Raw genomic sequence first — 19,491 nt, 5'->3', positions numbered from 1 at the left:
CTACCCACTAACTCTTACTCGAACGAAGTCATCACTGCCTGCTAATACCCATGCATGGTAAGAGTACAAAGGCCCTCCCTCAATGAGCCTGGAACGATAACTGCAATGAAGCACTGGCTCTAGAATTCGAAGGCAGTATGCCGTAGGAAGGGTCGGACGGAAGTAGGGGACTCCATGAGAAAAGAAAGGTCATCAGGAATGTCTTGGTCTAATCCAAACTGTCTCCACACTCTATTGGCAGGATAATGAACAAACATGATGCCTTCGTCGGCTAAGTAAGGCAACCATCTAGCATTGGTGGCCGCCAAATAAGTGATCTTTGTCTCATCAAAACCAACCAAATGAGTGGTAGTCCCAGCAATATCAACAAACAAACCCATTGCAGAATCTATACATGTATAACCTGTACCCAAATTTCTATAAGCTCTCCAAGAAAAACCAAAACCTTCATCAAATGACTCAACAACAGAATAATCAATAGGCTTCAAACCAGACCAACGGAAAGCCAGCAGAAAATCGGACTCAAATCTGTCGCAAAAATCAGTAATTACCCTTGGGCATGATTGATACTTCTCTTTACCAAAGTGAGTGGGCCAACACTTTGCCAAATATTGGGCATAACGCTCAAATAAAAATTGCTGCAGGATAGTACTATGCTCGTCAAGCAGGGGCATAACACTCAAATGTTGGGTACACCCATGACAGGACCCTACCTGACTCTCATCATTCCGCAGGATATCTAATTGGACATACAAATGCCCTAAGAACATAGGGGCCAATGGCAAACTCACCCCAGCGGATATCTTGATGGCTAAACGGAAGTATAAAGGCTTTATGGCATAATGGAGGTGAGAGCCAAAAACAAATTTACAAAGCCAAAATGCAACAAAAGTCGCACGACGGGCGGTCACGAAGAACTTAGAAGAAGAACTAAACCAATATGACAACCTGGCATTCTTGGTCATCCTCTTCTTTAATTCGGCCTCAACGGCCTCTTCCTTCGGAGAAAGTTCTAGAGTGGCAAGATCAATGTCGCCGAGGATAGGTAAGAGTAACTGGTTGGCCACGTCTTCAAGGGTAACAGTGAGTTCGCCGCAGGAGAAGAAGAAGGTATGGGTGGTGGTAAACCACCGGCAGACCAAGTGGCAAAGGTTGTAGAGGTCCCAGAAGTTGGATAAGTAGCGAGATGAAACGATGGCCTTCAAAACACCGGCCCGCTGTAACAACCCCATGAAGCCCGTATTGGATAACTCATTATCTACCCATTCCTTCCAACCCAAGGCAGTACCCGACCCAAATTCGAAATGGAAGACACGGGGAGTGAAATGCCTTGGCGAATGACTAGATCGGGGATCGAAGAGGCCAACAAGGCCCAAGAAACATTAGGGTTTTGCTGACAAATGGCGAGCCACACAGGGCCTGACGGCGGCGGCGCATAATCGCCAGGAATCTTTGTGAAGGTGGACATCATACTAGGGATCGATTAGAGGGGCACATTCACTGTCTGGGTTGCGCTGTGCTTCTTCCTCATCAGAGTGGTCCGACTCAGAATACTCGGCCTCCTTGCCTACATCACGTGCAACGGGAGGGAAATGGCCTCTTTCCTTTACAGTGGAAGGAGCTTTAGCTTTTCACCGGTGCCATAGTATAAGGGTTTGATCGGAGTAAATGGGTATAAGTGTTTAAGAAGAGGGAAACATTGTAGAAAGGGAAACGGATAGAGTATTTTGGAAAGGAAGGAGTTTGTGTTTGGATTGTAAAGGGACTCTCTTTTAAATACCGGGGTCATTAATACCGGCATGAAGGGAGGCGACAGGTCAGCCATCAAGAAGGGAATGAAATTAATGAAACGACGGCTATGTTTCAAATTAACTACTAAACTGGGAAATTTGAAGAGACAACACTATTCACGACAGGAGAATATATATATATATATACATGTGTATGAGATGGGGTCCACTGTTCAAAAAGCTCGTGAGGGAAAAGAAAGAAAAGAGGTAGAAAGGACAGGAAGGTCTTTTATTCACATATGAACTGCAGGAACGCTTCATATGTTCAGGGGGCTAAATGTTGAGGGTCATTTTTAGGAATCCAAGTAGAAAGAAGAAAGTCCAACTATACAGGCAACAAAGGGTTGGCAAACAGATAGCAAAACCATTAAGCCTAAGCAGCAGAAATAATGGATTACAAGCCCAAGAAATAAACAAATGGGCCTTAAGGAGGCAAATGGGCTTAAAGAAGCCCAGAAAGAGAGAAATAGCAGACCCATAGGCAGTATATGATATAGAAAAGTGAGAATGGGCCACTACAGGTCCGAAGTAATGCAAACAAAGAAAGTAAAGGGTTGATGGCAAGCCTATAAGCCCCAAGGATGAGAATAATGTAATTGGGCCGGGGAAGCTCAATGAAGTTAGTAAAAGCCCATGAGAATGCAGAGTTAGTAAAAGGGCCAAGGAAGCCCAAAGAAAGCAAATAGGCCAAGGATACCCAAAGGAAAAAAAAAGGGACACAGGAGCCCACAAGTGATGTAATGGAAAACCAATGGCCATAGTAAGCTACTGGAGGAAAGATAAACGGCAGGCCTAAAGAGGTTCAACAGGATTGAGTCATTATAGCAGGAATGACAAAGTGATATGGTAGGAAATGATGGCAATCAAGGAATAGGCTGAAAGAAATGTAAAGCCCATTATCAAATAAAGCCCAGGCCCTAAGGGGAGCAGGAAATCAGAAAGCAACTTATATAAAAGGTTAAGAATGGATGGCAGACTGTGCAGACAAGCCTCTAGACCATGGCGGACGCATGAACAGCTGGCAAATTTTGGACACATATGGGAGGAAGGCACGCGCAAGGCTCAGACATCACCAGCCTGTACCTAGCCAATATGGGACATGGTGAGGTCATGGGTCAGAGGTAAGAGGGCATGGTCTAGCGGTGGGGAGAGGAGAAAACCTATTATGGGGTTCCTACTCAAGCTTTTTTGGGGGATACGTCCTGCTGGGATGACATACCTCCCAAAAGAAGCAAGGCTGAGTTGGAACCACTAAGTGCATGCCATGAGGGATAGGGAGAGAGAGCACCTACATTGTAGGAGGAAAGGGTGCCACGGCAGACAAACAAAAAAAATAGTTCTCTTTGTCTGGTGATGGGGAGTGGCACACAGACGGTCCAGTGGTGGTCGGCAAGTGCACCAAGACCAGACAAAGGTGGTTAAGGGCTAAAATAATAAAATTTGATCACGGCAGGTGCTATAAAAGGAGGCCCTTGCCGTGGGCAAAAATGGGGGATAACGACACTAGAATCACAGAAACAACCATCTAGGAGGAATCACAAAATAGAAACAAGGGTGAAGAAAAGAAATAAAAGATAAGAGGAAAACTAAAACCAAAAAAAAAAAAAAAAAAAAAAGGAAGAAAGGAAGAAACATAGAGTTAGATCAGCAAGCATGCACCAATAGGTTATTTCCCTCTCTCCCTTTCCAAATCCTGTTTTCTGCCAAAAGCAAAAGGGTTCCTCTAGGCACCAACTATTCAGGTCTATTTCCCTCAAAGTGATTAATTTCCATGGCAGGTTCCTTAGGAGATTAATTGCGTTGAGAAGAAGCATTCTTCCCTTTCTGGTTTTGGTCCTGCAGACTAGATTTACTCTGATTTCTTTTCTCTTTTGATTGACCCATATGCTGACCACTTATTCACTTGCTTTTCTTTAATTATTGTTATTATGATTATCTTCCTTAAGTAAGGATTATCTGTTCACTTTAATTAAGAAGCCGAAGTATTCTTCTTTTTGTTTTATTATCATGTCTGTTTGCCATGACTCATTTAGAATAGTTCTGCCTGCCATAAGCATGCTCCTAGCAGACGAGACATAGTTTGCGTACAAGCCGGACTAAGTTGAGTTGCAGTTGGACCAGTCTCAACTCCCTTACTCAAAACAGTTGGGCCTAGTATCGTAGAAGGCAGCCTAGCCCAGTACAACAATAATACCGCAGGAGGCAACCCAGCATAACACAAAAAAGCCCATCACAAATGGATTCTTGTTCAACCACTTATTGCATGAATTTTAGAAAGGAGAAAGGTTACATACCAAATCTAAAAAGTTCAAATCTTGAAGCCTTCTTCCGAGCTTAAACAAAGAAATCATCGTTTTTAGTTTTGATTCAAAAAAAAAACCATCGTAAATTCCTATACACCTTGAAACCGGAAAAAATATTATTACTGCTGAAAATATTTAATGAGTTCCTTGGAGTACCAAAGGACCTTTTGGTTTATAGAGGAGACTTTTACTTGGGAAGATTTCAAAGGTTTTGGCTAAGGCTACTACGGTAGGATCGAAGAAAAAATGATGCAATTGCAGAGGTTGCAATAGATATTCAAATTGTGCAAAAGTTTTGTGAGTAGAGCTTTTTTATTATTATTAATAGATAGTTATAACTTACAACAATGACGATGGAATTGAAAATCTAGTTCTTCTTTTAAAAGATAGCAGGTTATGTTGTTTTTTTTGAAACCAGGCCATTATATTTTCATTCATTTAGAGAAATGGAATCCAAATACACAGCCTCAAGGGCAGGAGGTAGAGTTTCCTCCATCCAATAAATATCTTCATCAATAGACCTAGCATATCTAGCTAAGGAATGAGCTACAAAATTAACTTCACGTTTAACACAACTAAATGACTTGCATCTGGAACTAGCTGCCAAGACGTGGATATCTGCATAAAGATTTCCCAGCCTAGACCGATAAGCTTGTAAGGAAGAGAGGCACTTTATGACCGTAGAGTTATCACCTTCAACTATCAGCTCCTCGAACCCGGCATCAACAGCGAACTCCAACGCTCTCCGGCAGGCAAGAACCTCGGCCTCCTCACTGTCCGCCACACATGGTCCTTTGGCTAACATAGCAGCCACAACTTCCCCCAAACTGTTACGAATCACAGCACCAAACCTAGAGGAGTTTATATCAGAGAACACGGCTGCATCGAAATTCAATTTGTATAAGGAACCAATTGGAGGATGCCATTTCTGCACAACAGAAGAGGATCCCGATACAGCCAAATGAACTTGAGCAGCATGGAACTCCTCTAAATAGTCTTTGGCTTGTTGATTCAGACGTCCAGGTTCTTGGATAACTCCCCTATGCACTACCGCATTACGTTGGTTCCATATAAGCCAACATTGAATCCAGAAAAATTCTAACTCATCATTTGTTAAATGTTGCTGCAAATGCTCCACCAGCTTCACCATATCATCAAAACCGGTCCCTCCTTTTTGCAAGCGACGTGGACACCCAGCCCAAATATCTTGGGCCAACCTGCACTCCCACAAAACGTGATACCCAGTTTCTTTGGCCTGGAAACACACTCCACATCTGTCATCAACGAGAATTTTACGACGAGCTAAATTTACCCAGGTAGGCAAGATAACAAGGTAGACTCTCCAACCAAAAACTTTGATTTTGTTTGGAATCCTAAGTTTCCATAGCCTCGCCCAGATTAAACTACCCATCACCTCCCTTGAGCTTTCACCCATGTCAGCTTCCTGCTTGGATAATAATCTTACAATATGATATCCTGATTTGACCGAATAGTCCCCAGCTTTGGAATGCAACCAAAATACCATATCAGGCACATGTCTATGGCTTAATGGAATACGCAGAATAGCCTCTGCATCATTACTATGAAATTTAGCTCTACCTCTTCCTGATCCCAAGTATTTGTTCTCCAATCTATGAGGTCAAACACTCTCCACTCCCATTCCTCCTCCACCGGTGGATGAAGCACCCGATTTGTGACTTGATTCGGAATCCATTTGTCAACCATAACTCGGATGGCAGTCCCATCTCCCACCCTCCAACAACAACCTTTTTTAAGAATTGGTTGGGTAGCCATTAAGCTCTTCCACACATAGGAGCAATTAGGAACATCCGAAGCCTCTAAAAATGTGCAATAAGGGAAGTACCGTGCCTTAAAGCACTTGTAAAGCAAAGAGTCCCTATCTTGAATCAATCTCCACCCTTGCTTGGCAAGCATAGCCAAATTAAAATCCTTCAACTCACGAAAACCCATTCCTCCTTCCTTTTTTGATCGAGTAAGCACCCCCCAATTTTTCCAGTGAATTTTCCTTTCCTCCCCAGTTTGACCCCACCAAAACCTTGCACAGAGAGCATTAAGCTCATTGCAAAGTTTAACAGGTAGAAGAAACACCCCCATAGTGTATGTGGGGATTGATTGGGCTACCGCTTTAATCAGTACCTATTTGCCTGCTCTTGAAAACATCTTCCCTTTCCAACCTTGCATCTTCTTCCAGACTCTGTCCTTCAAAAAAGAAAAGGCTTGATACTTTGATCTACCAAGCAGTGTAGGCAGCCCCAAATAAGACTCAAATCTATTAACCTCCTTCACCCCCAACATATTTTTTATGATTTCTCTTCGGTCACCATCCGTATTATTACTAAAATAAATAGATGATTTTTCAAAATTTATACATTGGCTAGAAGAATATGCATATAGCTGAAGGATATCTGTAACACACTGCACTTCCTCTTGAGAGGCTTGGCAAAAGAGTAATGAATCATCTGCAAAAAGGAGATGGGAAATCCTGAGTGCATTTCTACAAACTGCAACTCCATTAAGTCGCCCCTTCTTTTTTGATCTAGCCAGCAAAGCTGAAAACCCCTCCGCACACAATAGGAATAAATAGGGAGACAAAGGGTCGCCTTGGCGAAGGCCCCTGGATGGTAAGATTCTTCCATAGGCGTTACCGTTGATACAAACTGAGAAAGATGGTGTAGTTACACAGCACATCACCCTCTCAATCCATACGTGGGGAAAGCCCAGCCTGATCATAATGCCCTTCAAAAAATTCCATTCAACCCGATCATAGGCCTTGCTTATATCCAACTTCATAGCAAGTAAGGCTTTCTTGCCTTTTCTCCTACAATGCATAGCATGCAAATTCTCATATGCTACAAGGACATTGTCAGTAATCAGCCCGCCTAGCACAAAGGCACTTTGAGAAGGAGCAATCAACTGAGGAAGAATCTGTTTTAGTCTGTTAGCCATAACTTTAGAAATAATTTTGTAAATAACATTACAAAGGCTAATAGGACATTCTAATAGGGGATTTCACTTTAGGGATAAGGACAATATGAGTAAAATTAATATCAGGGAGCATAATACCAGAATTCAGAAAATCTAAAACAGCTGCAGTCACATCATCACCCACAATATGCCAATATTTTTGGTAAAAGAGAGCATTCATACCATCCGGTCCAGGAGCCTTTGTTGGTCCCATCTGGAACAACGCTGTTCTGACTTCCTCCACACTGTATTCTCTGGACAAGACTTCCTGCATATCAGTAGTCACCTTCTGTTGCACTGCACTAAGACATTCCTCCATTCTTTGACATATACCTGATCGAAAAATATTCTCAAAATACTCAATTGCCACCCCAGCAACCCTCTCTGGCTCCTCCACCCAAACATTATTCTGATCTCTAACCCCATGGATAAAATTTCTCCTTCGCCGTTAAGAGGCTTTGGAGTGAAAATATTTAGTATTCCTGTCTCCATGCTTCAACCATAAGACCCTTGACCTTTGTGCCCAATATATTTCCTGTTTAAGTAATAGATCATCAAGAATCTTACTTGCATCCAAGAATTCATTTCTGTTCTCCACCGTTGGTTCAGCCATGCTCAACTCCTCAACCCTTTTTTGAAGTCTCTTAATTTCCACCTCATCCGGATGAGTTTTAGAAGCACCCCAAGCCTGCAACTCCAAACCATACTTGCTGATTTTCTCCTTAACTCCCAGCAAACCCAGCTTCATGTTACCTGCTAAACTCCATGCATCCCTAATGACCGTCTCACAATCATCCTGAGTCAACCAAGCCTCTTCAAACCGGAATGCTCTTGTGCTTCTACCACGGGATCTTAAAGTTGTCTGAGCATTTAATGGAACTGGCCTGTGATCCGAAGCATGAGAGAATAGATGAGTGACCAAACTTTCTTGGAATTTTTCCTTCCAACCCGTATTAGCCACCATTCTATCCAGCCTTTCCTTAGTATTTTCCAACCCTAGTCTTTTGTTATTCCACGTGTAAGGATACCCCACAAACCCCAAATCTACCAAGCTACAATCATCCAAAACTTTACGAAAATCATCCATCTGTTTAAACGAAGGGGGAAATCTACTTTGTTTATCAGAGGAGTGAATAATAGCATTAAAATCCCCAATACAACACCATGGGCCATCAACAAACGAACGTAAATGATTGAGGAGAGCCCATGATTTGTGTTTCTGACTTGCTTCAGGCCACCCATAAAAACAGGTAAGCATCCATGCATATCCATATTCCTCAACTACTCTTGCTAAAATGTGGAGTTCAGTAAAATTAATAACCTCCAGTTTAACCTCTTCTTTCCAAATAAGCGCCAAGCCTCCTCCCCCAATAGGCTTTTTCACAATAAATTTATTCTGAAATGGTAATTCTCTGCAATGATAATCAAAACCCTCTCTGTCTAAGTGTGTCTCCATTAAAAAACACACTGTAGGAACTTGATCCCTCACCATCTTGTGAAGGCTGCGAACTATCCAAAAGTTCCCAAGCCCTTGGCAGTTCCAGCTTAGAAGTTTCATTGTGCTCGGCCGGGGTACTCCTGCACCCCTGCCGTTTCATTGTTTTGTTCCTCTACCTTTAGTCTTCCACGCTTCCCACTCTTCTCTTTATTTTCTGTGTCTGCTTCAAAGTCGGCTTCCTGTAATCCTCTCTTACCCAACTTCTTATTACTTGTTTCTTGTTTTGCAATGCTCGGCCCACACTCCATGCGAACCAGCCTAGTCCAAGTGGGCTTTGGTTTTAGGACTTAAAGCCCATCCTGAACTTTAGTAATAACATGCACTGCCTCCGATTTAGTATTCGACCTGTCCACATGATTTAGTGCCAAATCATTCACATTATTCACCCCACTAGATTTTAGCACCTCTACATTAGTAACCGAAGAAGGTGGCCCACAAGCTTCCAAACATACTCCTTCCGTTACAGGCACACTCTCCGTAAAAGCCGGAGAATTTCCTGAATCCACTCCCTTGCCAAATCCGTAACCGTTAGTCTCAATAGGGTTCTCATTCTCGTTTTCTACTTCCGCCGCCGTCTGCTCCAAGTTGACGTTTCCATCCCAGCCTTCAGTCCTGTCACTGTTAGACATAGTGGATCCCATTCTCACTGACGAGCGAGATCGGCGTCCTGTTGATTTCAGCCACTCACCGTATTGGCATATTACTTCACTCCCATTCTTGCTCCATGCGTAGTATTCAACACAATGTTTAGTATCATGGCCCAAGAGTCCACAAAAATGGCAAAACATGGGAAGACATTCGTATTTGTAACTAACCCATGAATGTTGTCCATCCGAACCTCCAATAAATCCACCCCGTCTCAAAGGTTTTGATATTGGGACTGCAACCTTAACACGCATAAACAGGTTCAGACCTTCTCGCGGTTTCCATTTTTCAATCTTGACCACCTACCCCAATCTACTACCAATCTCAGAAGCAACTTTAGGTGAGGACATGCCAAATGGCGCCCCCCAAATCTGAATCCAAAGGGCCACCGAATCAAATTTGACATTCGCCTCTGTCATACCGGGCTGTCATCTTTGTAGCATGAGCACTTGATTATCGAAGGACTAGGGACCCTCTTTGAGCACTCTATCCAAATCAAATTCACGACCAAACTTGAATTGGAAGAGGTTCGAACCTACTTCCATAATCTGCACCCCTTTCTCCAGACTCCATGCTCTCCTTAACGTGTTTTGTGCAACCCGTTTATTAAACGGTTTACACATAAGGAATTTACCAATCAGACTGAGGGAACAACTCTCAATTTCCTCCTTTCGACCTTCATCAGATATGGTGATCACTTCTTCTTCTTCTTCTATTGTCAGCCTCATATTCTCTAATCTGTTTATCACATCATCAGCCATGATTCGTCAGACCCTATCCCAAAGAGAAAAGAAAAGGCAAACCCTTAATGAACTAAGGGAGGGAGAAGTCTCGCACTTAGTCAAGAGAGAGAGCTCCTACGCGAGGAGAGAATCCAGTTATGTTGTTAAGATAGAAGACTTTTGACTTTTCTACTTTATTATAATTACTTTAGATTTAATATCTGATATCTTTTGTTGATATAATTGGTTGTGTAAGGAATTAATAATAAACCTCGTGATTTTTTTTTTAATCCATTGCATAAATTGTTTCATGTCTAAATCATTTTCTTAAATTGGTATTAGAGCAATCAGAACACCTAGAGGTCAAAATTGGGTCCGACTTGCGTCCAGTGAAAGCTTTCACTAGACATGTTGGATTGTGGACACGTGTCTAAATCCGAACATGTCCAGTGGAAATTTCCACTGGACACAAGCCGTGTCCGTCAAAATTAGTTTCCAATTCATTATTTAAACGTGTGTAAGCTTGTAAGAGTTTGTTTTTGGGGCAAATTTAGCCATTTTTCCAAACAAATAATACACAATTGTTTAATAATTAATTAATATACGTGTGCGTTTGTAAGAGTATCAGTTTTTGTGCAATTTGAAACATTTTTTTTCCATCATGACGATTACAAGTGGAACACATCTCAAGAACAATACATTCATGCCTATGGTAATATCTGGTTTAAATTAATAAAATTATATATTTATTCGTTGGAGCGGGATCCTGGATTGTGTCTAAAAATATGGGACAATTTTTTAGTAATCAACTTGATAACTAAAATGAATTAAGAAACAATCATTTGCGTATTTTTTTTATTCATTTTTTTAATGCTTAATAGATACTAGTTGATTCTCAAAAAAAAAAAAAAAAAAAAAAAAAAAAAAAAATGATAGTTTACTTTTATGTATTGATTTTTTTTTTTTAATCTTAGTTTTATTTCTTATTAATCCAGAATGGTGAAAAGTTTTTGTTCATAATAGCGAAGAAATCCAAATTTTGTCCATGCTATGGACCTCCATATTTAAAACAGGCACCAACCTTTACATAAATTCTTTCAAAGAACTTGTTGATGAACCTTTTCATAGATTCTTTCAAAGAATTTGTTGACTATTATCAATTTTAGCAAATTGGTACAATAAAATTACATTTTTCCCCTCTTAATAATATCATTGATCTTTTTAAAAGAAATGCTACAACTACAAACATTTTTATAACATATTTTTAAAAATTATTGAGGTAACAAATTCTTACTAATTCGCATATAAACTCGTCATTTATATCAATTTTTTATTTATTAATAACTACTCATCATCACATCAATAATTTATAAAAAATTTGTAACTTTTGCATTTTTCTCATTTTAGAGATGATAGAAAGATATATAATTAATAGTCGGCAACAATAATTAGCAGCATCCAACACCTAAAACTAGTCATTGACTTGAAGCCTTTATTCAATATTACGTACAAACACAACCACCTGCGTGACCCTAACATAAAGTCATTGACTTGAAACCTTTAAATGTGTAGAACCCTATCTTTGGGATTGCCAGTCCAATATACCTATTGGCTATTGCTCAAGCTTTTACTTATCAACCAAAGCCGGCATCACCATTTACATCGCCTATTCTGCTATCCCACACTACAACAAAAGTGGGCTATGGTGACGAAATCTAGTGAGGATAAACAATTTCGTCACCAAATGATAACATTTAGTGAGGAAAAGAAGAATTCGTCACCAAATATTATAAAAATTTTAAAATTGGTGATGAAATCAATATTTCGTCACCAAAGATGTACAAATTGGTGACGAACTATTCATTTCGTCACTATAGGTCATGAAAAAAAGGCAAACCTAGGGTGACGAAATATTCACATCACCAAAGACTTACTGAAGGTGACGAAATTCTAAATTCGTCACCCAATATTAGGATGTAGGTGTTTTTGGTGATGAAATAAATTTTCGTCACCTATTGTTTAACCAAAGACTGACCAAAATACTCCTACAATCTCTAAAATCACCAATTATGCTAAAAACCACTAAAATGACCAAAATATCCCAAAATCTCTTAAATGAGCAAAATACTCATGAAATAACCTAAAAAATGACCATAATATCCCTAAACCTAATAAATGACCGAAACCCCCAAATCCTAAAAAATAACCAAAGTACACACGAAACCTAAAAAATGACCAAAATATCCCCAAAACCTAAAATTTGGCCAAAATACCACCGAAACAAGAAAATTACCAAAATAACCCCTAAACCTAAAAAATAATCAAAATACCTCTGAAACCTAAAAACTGACTGAAATAGCCTTAATGCTTGAAAATTACCAAAATACCCCTAATCCTAAGAAAATGACCAAAATACCCTCCAAAACCTAAAAATAACTAAAATACCCTAAAACCTATAAAATGACAAAAATGGCCATAAAACCTATATGATGATAAAAATACACCATAAACCTAAAAGATGATCGAAATACCCTCAAACCTAAAAATAACCAAAATACCCCTAAATGACCAAAATATGGCTATTTTGGTCATTTTTAGGTTTAAGGGTATTTTGGTCATTTTTAAGGTTTAGAGGGTATTTTCAGTTATTTTTTTAAGTTTAGGGGGGTATTTTGGTAATTTTTATACTTCGAGGGTATTTTGATCATTTTTAGGTTTCATGGGTATTTTGGTAATTTTTAGGTTTGGGGAGTATTTCGGTCATTTCTTAGGTTTAGGACGTATTTTTGTCATTTTTAAGTTTTGGGGGTATTTTGGTCATTTTAAAGGTTTCGGGGGTATTTCGGTTATTTTTTAGGTTTAGGGTTTTTTTTTTCTAGGGATATTTTGGTAATGTTTTAAGTTTTAGGGTATTTTAGTAATTTTATGATTTTAAAGGTATTTTGGTCATTTTTTAGGTTTAGGGTGCATTTCGACAATTTTAGAGGATTTTAGGAGTACTTTGGTTATTTGCAAGTTTTAGTGGAAATTTGGTAATTTTCATTATTGGGTAATTGAGTGGGTTGAGGTTTACCTATAATAATTTGGTTGAGTTAGGTTTGGGTTAGATGTAATTAGTTAAATTGGTAATAATTGGTAAATGGGTTAGATGTAATTAGAGTTACATCAGGTGTAACTCGAACCCAACCCAATATTTCTTAATTCCATGTAAATTTTGACAAATCTACCATTAGATTACATTATTTTCATATATTTTTCATGATTACAAAATTTCAAGGAGATCAAGGATTAATAGTTGTGTCATCAATCAATTGTTTAAATTCAAGTTTTTGTAGTTTAAAATAATGCATAAAAGATGAGTTTATAAATCAAATAGTAAATTACATCCGATAGGCATGAAGATTGGCGTGCATGTTAAGAACATATAAAACATGTAATCCAACGGTTGTATTTTCAAAATATGCATTCAATAATAAGTTATTGGATGGTGTAACATTTTTTAGAGTTGCATCAAGTGTAACTTGAACCCAACCCTATATTTCTTAATTCAATGTGAATTTTGACAATTCTACCGTTAGATTACATTATCTTTATATATTTTTCATGATTACAAAATTTTAAGGAGATCAAAGATTAATAGTCATGTCATCAATCAATTGTTTAAATTCAAGTTTTTGTAATTTAGAATAATGCATAAAAGATAAGTTCATAGTTTAAATGGTAAATTACATCCAATTGGCATGCAAATTGGCATGCATGTTAAGAACATATAGAAAATGCAATCCAACGGTCGGATATTCAAAATATGCATTCAATAATAAGTTATTGGATGGTGTAACATTTTTTAGAGTTACATCAGGTGTAACTTAAACCCAACCCTATATTTCTTAATTTGATATGAATTTGACAAATCTACCGTTAGATTACATTATCTTCATATATTTTTCATACTTACAAAATTTCAAGGTGATCAAAAATTAATAGGCATGTCATCAATCAATTGTCTAAATTCAAGTTTTTGTAGTTTAAAAATAATACATAAAAGATGAGTTTAAAGATCAAATCGTAAATTACACCCGATTGGCATGAAAATTGGCATGCATGTTAAGAACATATAGAAAATGTAATCCAACGATTGGATTTTCAAAATATGAATTCAATAATAAGTTATTAGGTGGTGTAACATTTTTTAGAGTTACATCAAATGTAACTTGAATTTAGCCTTATATTGAAACCTACCAGAAAAATTTGGGTGAGTTAGATTTGGGTTAGATTTAATTAGTTAAATGGATATTAATGGGAAAAATAGGTAATATTGAAACCCTACCTGAAAATTTTGGATAATATCCAATTACCTTCTACCTCTAATGCACGTATACTCCATTTTTGTCCACATACCCATATCCGATACGTATCATACTGGATACCTTTAAGATACTTGGCCGATCAATTTTTTTTTTTTTTAAGTGCCAATACATCTAGGATGCATCTCTAATATGACTTAGGTACCATTGTAACCCAATCCCAATAGTGAGAGATAGTCCAAACTTGTAAGAATTTTTATTTATATGCTTTATATATCGGTTTCAATATTGAATACTTATCTAATTATATTTTAGGGTATATTACAAATTACACCTCTAAAGTTTGGAGATGATTGGATTTTTTGCACCCTAAAGTTTTAGAATTTAGATTTTATTTCCTGTAGTTTGGTGATGTTTGAATTTTACACCATGATATTTTAGAATTTAGACTTTACTCCCTATATCTTAGAAGTGTTTGAACTTTACCCCTCCTGAAATTTTTGAAAAAAAAAAAGAAAAAAAAAATTGCGGTACTAAATTTTTTTTGATTTCTTTTTGCGCGGTGCCAAATTTTTGGCGCGTACTAAATTTTTTTTAGTACCCAAATTTTTTTCCATTATTTTTTATTTGTGTAAAACAAAACCCTATTACTTTCCCTCTTTCTCCTCTGCTCTTAGCCTCCCACAAAGACCGGTATGCTCTCTCTCTCATGAAAAGTGATCAAGGGTATCTTGTGGTGCGGGGATGTCACGATAGAGAGGTTGAGGTTGGGGATCGAGATTATGAAGAAAAGGTTGGGTTTGGGTTCCAATTCCAAGATCAGTCCCCTAACCTTGAAGCGGATTAAAAGGTATGGGAATAAGAGCAGAACAAATCAACAATAAATTATCTGTGGTGGTTAATGAAAATTTTGTTTTGGTGTTTTTTAATTGGTTGAGGGCATGTTTAGATGTCATGTTATGAAATTAAGAGGATCAATTTTGTTTTATGTAGAAATATATATATATATATATATATATATATCTTTGGTTGAAATGAAAGTGGGAGCTATGTCACAGATAGGTGGTAAAGTTTTGAAACAGTTTAGTTGAAAATTTATTTTGGAAGTGTTATTTATTTTAATTTGGTCTATGTTCCTTTATCTTCAAACACACCGCCAAAAAATGAAGTTAAAATTTCATATTGTTTGACGTCAATCTATTGGGATTTTGGAAAAGAAACTAAAAAAAAAAAAAATTGTGATGCTCTCCTCTCTCTGGGAGTAGTTGCCAAGTATTTATTAAAACTTTAAAGATTTTTTTTTTTGGCTTTGATTGTTTATGTAAGGTTAAGAGGCTGACCAAAATGATAGAGAAAGTTGCAACTGGGGTCCTCTCTGGGGTTGTCAAAGTCTCTAGATTTTTAACAGGCTCAGTGGCAAATTCAAGAGTAGGCAAGAAGTTTTTTGGCCTCCTACCAGGGGAGATTGTGCTTGCTTCCCTAGATGGATTTAGTATGTTGATCATTTCAAGCCCTTGCGTTATATATTATAATATATTAGCATATATTTCTTTTCTGAATGGCTATTTTTACTCTATCAAACAGCTTCCAATCCAAAAGTTCATAAATAGATGCATTATAAAATCTATGAAGTTAATGTGGGTTTTGCTTCACCTTGCTTCCTAGCTATTTGATTACCACAAAATAGCCGTGGCACACATGATTTGTGTGGAAAGGGAATTTATTTGTAACTGGAGGAAAGTGGAAATAGGGGTGTTGAAGGTAGATTTGAGAAAAAAGGAGGATGACAGGCCATTTTATTTCAATTCTAGAGGATTTAAATGTGTGTTTTGGTTTTGTATCTCCTCTTATGGTTCACGTGAATTGAGTGGATAGTACTGGTTTTTGGCCCTTCTGTTCATGGCTTGTCATTGCTTTGATAGACTTCATTAAATATTCTTGTTGTACTTTAGTTCCTGGCTGAAACTATGTTCTCACTGTGTTGCCAAAAAAATATCTGTTTAATTGAATCAATCATCCATGACATAAGGTTGGTGGGATGGCTTTACATTACTTTAAGGTGATGGGTTAATGGTAAATAGGATAGGGGCTATTTAAATGGCTTTAGATATTCTCATTTTGTTGCCAAACAATACTCGTTGAATTGAATCCTACATGAATTAAGGTGGGTGGGTTGGCTTTTGATTCCTTAAAGGTGATGGGTTATTCCTAGAATAGGAAAAGAGTTATTTAGATGTTGTATGCATAAGAATGGCTTTGGACTGAAAACTATTAACCACCATCTGAGAAATTAAGGGTAAGAGCAGGTGTAAAGGTAGAATATGATGTGCACGGGATTCAATTAATGTTGAGATTTTTGGTTTTGGATATGTTAAATTAGCATTTATGTTAATCTTTCAAAAATTAAGAGGTGGTTGTGTAATATGATGTGCACAGGTTTCAAAGGTTTCTTCAAGGATTGGGTGCCATCTGTAGGAACCACATCATGGATCTCTGTAAGCACCCTGCCCCCTAATTTTGAGCTTTCTTTTTTGTTTTTTTAAACACATAATTATAATAAATAAAAAAGAGTTAATAAAATTTAAAAAGTAATGTATTTTGCTAATAGCTAAAAGGGATAATAATTGCACAGTTCAAGTTTTAATTGCATTGTTTGTAAGTTTAAATTTTATAGAAGTTATTTCGATTTCATAAAATTTTTATATGATAAAGTTGAAAGTAATTGTTAATGGACAACAATATAATAATACTGTATTCAGAGAATTTTTTTTTTTTTACCTTATAGGGATGAGGTTATGAGTTAGCTGTGGTGAAGAGGGTTGGTTGGGGCTGAGGGTAAAATTGGGTTTAACTGTTTGAGTGCCCAAGCTAGCAGAAAGGTTTAGAGTTTCTCTATTATTTTGCTTCACAATGTTTGAATTCTTTAAGGTATTTTCTTATGGATATATTTAAATGCATATTAGTTTTCTATTTAATAAGGTTCAGAGAAAAGTTTTTTTTTTTTTTTTTCAACCCAATATGGATGTTTAAGGGGAGATTTTTAAATCTGACTTGGGCATGGACTGGATTTGTGCAGCCTTGGTTCCATTAGGATAGCAGGTAGTATCACAACTAACTAGTCCCTATATCCCTTACTATTCTATTCCACCTTTGGTCTTGATATCTCTTTCCTCTCTCTAGATTGTCTTTCATTTTGAGTGTGATATATTCTAAGGCAGGTGGAGAAGATAGATGAGCTCCAAGATACAAACTTAAGCCAAGGGAAGAAGAGAGATGAGCTCATGGATGCAAAATAAGGTAGGAGGAGAAATTAGACTCGCAAAATACTCAAATAGCTGGCATCATAAAATTTTTGAGGAGCAAGGGTTTCAATGACATTTGTGGTAGTGGGAGGAGCTCATCTACTAACTAGAGCACACTTTGGTTAGTGTTTTATTTTTTTGCCTAATAAGCAATGTTTATTAACCTCTCATTGTCTTGGATATTTGTGGAATTTTGAGGTCTTACCGACATTTTTGGTTGCAAATGGTTTTGGTACTCATGGATATTCTCTTGATTTTCTTTATTTGGACTATTCAGGTACCATATTTCTTTGTCTCTATATCTATTTGATTCTAGTTGTTTGGGTCATATGGTAACCTCTTATATGTATGAGGGTACCATAGCACAATTGTGCTACAATTGTGTTTTTTGTTTAATGGTGATGGTGGGTTTTTTGTTTGTAGTGGTGGTTGGATTTTTTGTTTAATGGTGGTGGCGGGATTTGTGTTAATGATGGTGGCTAGATTTTTTTATTGTGTGGTTGAGTTTTTGTGTTTATGGTGATGGTTGAGTTTTTTGTTTAATGTTTGTGGTGGGTTATTTGTTTATGGTGGTGATCGTGTTTTTTGTTTAATGGTGGTGGTGGGTTTTTTGTTTATGGTGGTGGCTGAGTTTTTTGTTTAATGTTGGTGGTGGGTTTGTTGCTTATTGTGATGATTGAGTTTTTTGTTTATGGCTAAGTTTTTGTGTTAATGGTGGTGGCTGTGTTTTTTGTTAAATGGTGGTGGTGGGTTTTTTGTTTATGGTAGTGGTTGGGTTTTTGTGTTAATGGGTGGCTGTGCTTTTTGTTTAATGGTGGTGGTTGGGTTTTTTGTTGATGGTAGTAGCTGAGTTTTTGTGTTAATGGTGGTGGTGGCTGAGTTTTTTTGTTTATTGTGATGGTTGGGTTTTTTGTTTATAGTAGTGGCTGAGTTTTTGTGTTAATGGTGGTGGCTATGTTTTTTTGTTTAATGGTGGTGGTGGGTTTCTTTTTTTGTTTATAATGGTGGCCGTGGTTTTGTTTAATGGTGGTGGTGGGTTTTTGTTTATGGTGGTGGCTGGGTTTTGTGAAAAATGAAAATGGTGGTGGCTAGTGTTTTTTTTTTTTTTTTTTTTTAAATAGTGTTGGCTGGATTTTTTATTCGTTGTGGTGGTTGGGTTTGTGTTTATGATGATGACTAGGTTTTTGTTTTGGATTTCACTTTATTTGTTTTGTTTTAAATTGAGATTTTTCTGCATTCTTTATGATTTTTTCATGGTTTGTAATGTGGGTTTGGTTTTTATTTGATGAGAATGTTGTGGGTCTTCTTTCTTTGATAGTTTGGCTTCATATGATGTTGCATTATGATTATTTTGTCTAGTTTTTTATTGGGTATTCGGTGGACATTTTCTGCATTGTCTTACTAATAATAATCTTTATTTGTTGTAGTACATCTTATCAGGGATATAGGTTTGCAGTCTATTTTGTTATTGATGAATTTTCCTTTACACTTGTGCAGATATGGGATTGGTGGCAAAAAGATAGCTTTTGTGGGACTACTTGAATTCAAATAATTTTTTGTAAATTTTGGAAGCTAAGACATCATTTGTATATAAATGGTTGTAATTACTTTGTGAACATCTTTATTGTATTTTTAGATTGTATGGATGTTTTTTTTTTATTTATGGATTTGGTTAGAAATGAATGATTTTTTATTTTATTATTATTATTTTTTTACAGATTTGGTTAGAAATGAATAGGTTAATGTAATGGCAAGTAAATGTAAAGAATATTAATAAAAAAATAAAATGGGTGACGATAATTTTCGTCGCCATTTCTAACTGTAGTAGTTGAAATTAAAAAAAAAAAAAATGATGACGCAAAACTTCGTCACCTAATCTATTGAAATTGGAAAACAAAAATACATTTGGTGACGAAATATTCTGTCACTAAAAATAAGGTTT

At 37.2% G+C, this 19,491-nt stretch overlaps 3 protein-coding genes across 12 annotated transcripts; 1 reads left to right on the top strand and 2 right to left on the bottom strand.

Moving 5' to 3' along the window:
* Window positions 1-5,638: 5,638 nt before the first annotated feature.
* Window positions 5,639-6,208, bottom strand: LOC112039647 (uncharacterized mitochondrial protein AtMg00310-like). Its single transcript, XM_024072529.1, has one exon. The coding sequence runs from the start codon at window positions 6,206-6,208 to the stop codon at window positions 5,639-5,641; it is 570 nt and encodes a 189-aa protein (XP_023928297.1).
* A 1,318-nt stretch (window positions 6,209-7,526) lies between these two features.
* LOC112039646 (uncharacterized) lies at window positions 7,527-8,636 on the bottom strand. The gene has a single exon (XM_024072527.2). The coding sequence runs from the start codon at window positions 8,634-8,636 to the stop codon at window positions 7,527-7,529; it is 1,110 nt and encodes a 369-aa protein (XP_023928295.2).
* Window positions 8,637-14,822: 6,186 nt separating this feature from the next.
* LOC136062967 (senescence/dehydration-associated protein At3g51250-like) lies at window positions 14,823-19,256 on the top strand. 10 transcript variants are annotated; one of them, XR_010624692.1, is made up of 6 exons: window positions 14,834-15,097; window positions 15,574-15,739; window positions 16,684-16,742; window positions 17,324-17,346; window positions 17,462-17,670; window positions 19,047-19,256. XR_010624692.1 is itself a non-coding variant. In XM_065762740.1 (5 exons), the coding sequence occupies exons 2-4, from the start codon at window positions 15,592-15,594 to the stop codon at window positions 17,541-17,543; spliced, it is 285 nt and encodes a 94-aa protein (XP_065618812.1). In that variant the 5' UTR covers window positions 14,826-15,097; window positions 15,574-15,591; the 3' UTR covers window position 17,544; window positions 19,047-19,256. The 10 variants fall into 10 exon arrangements, 2 of the variants coding, with proteins under 2 accessions (XP_065618813.1, XP_065618812.1); XM_065762740.1 differs by lacking the exon at window positions 17,324-17,346 and having other exon boundaries at window positions 14,826-15,097; window positions 17,466-17,544; XR_010624687.1 differs by lacking the exon at window positions 17,324-17,346 and having other exon boundaries at window positions 14,832-15,097; window positions 17,466-17,670.
* Window positions 19,257-19,491: the final 235 nt, after the last annotated feature.

Source organism: Quercus suber, unplaced genomic scaffold, assembly GCF_002906115.3.
Source record: "Quercus suber isolate HL8 unplaced genomic scaffold, Cork oak 2.0 scaffold_471, whole genome shotgun sequence".
Taxonomy (NCBI): Eukaryota; Viridiplantae; Streptophyta; class Magnoliopsida; order Fagales; family Fagaceae; genus Quercus; species Quercus suber.
The sequence above is the reverse complement of the archived record's forward strand: the minus strand, read 5'-3'. Positions and strand labels throughout refer to the sequence as shown.

Coding starts and splice junctions, on each gene's coding strand:
- LOC112039647 (XM_024072529.1), bottom strand. CDS start 6,208: ATGGGGGTGTTTCTTCTACCTGTTAAACTTTGCAATGAGCTTAATGCT.
- LOC112039646 (XM_024072527.2), bottom strand. CDS start 8,636: ATGAAACTTCTAAGCTGGAACTGCCAAGGGCTTGGGAACTTTTGGATA.
- LOC136062967 (XM_065762740.1), top strand. CDS start 15,592: ATGATAGAGAAAGTTGCAACTGGGGTCCTCTCTGGGGTTGTCAAAGTC. Junction 15,740..16,683: donor TGCTTCCCTAGATGGATTTA/GTATGTTGATCA, acceptor TGATGTGCACAG/GTTTCAAAGGTTTCTTCAAG. Junction 16,743..17,465: donor GAACCACATCATGGATCTCT/GTAAGCACCCTG, acceptor ATTCTAAGGCAG/GTGGAGAAGATAGATGAGCT.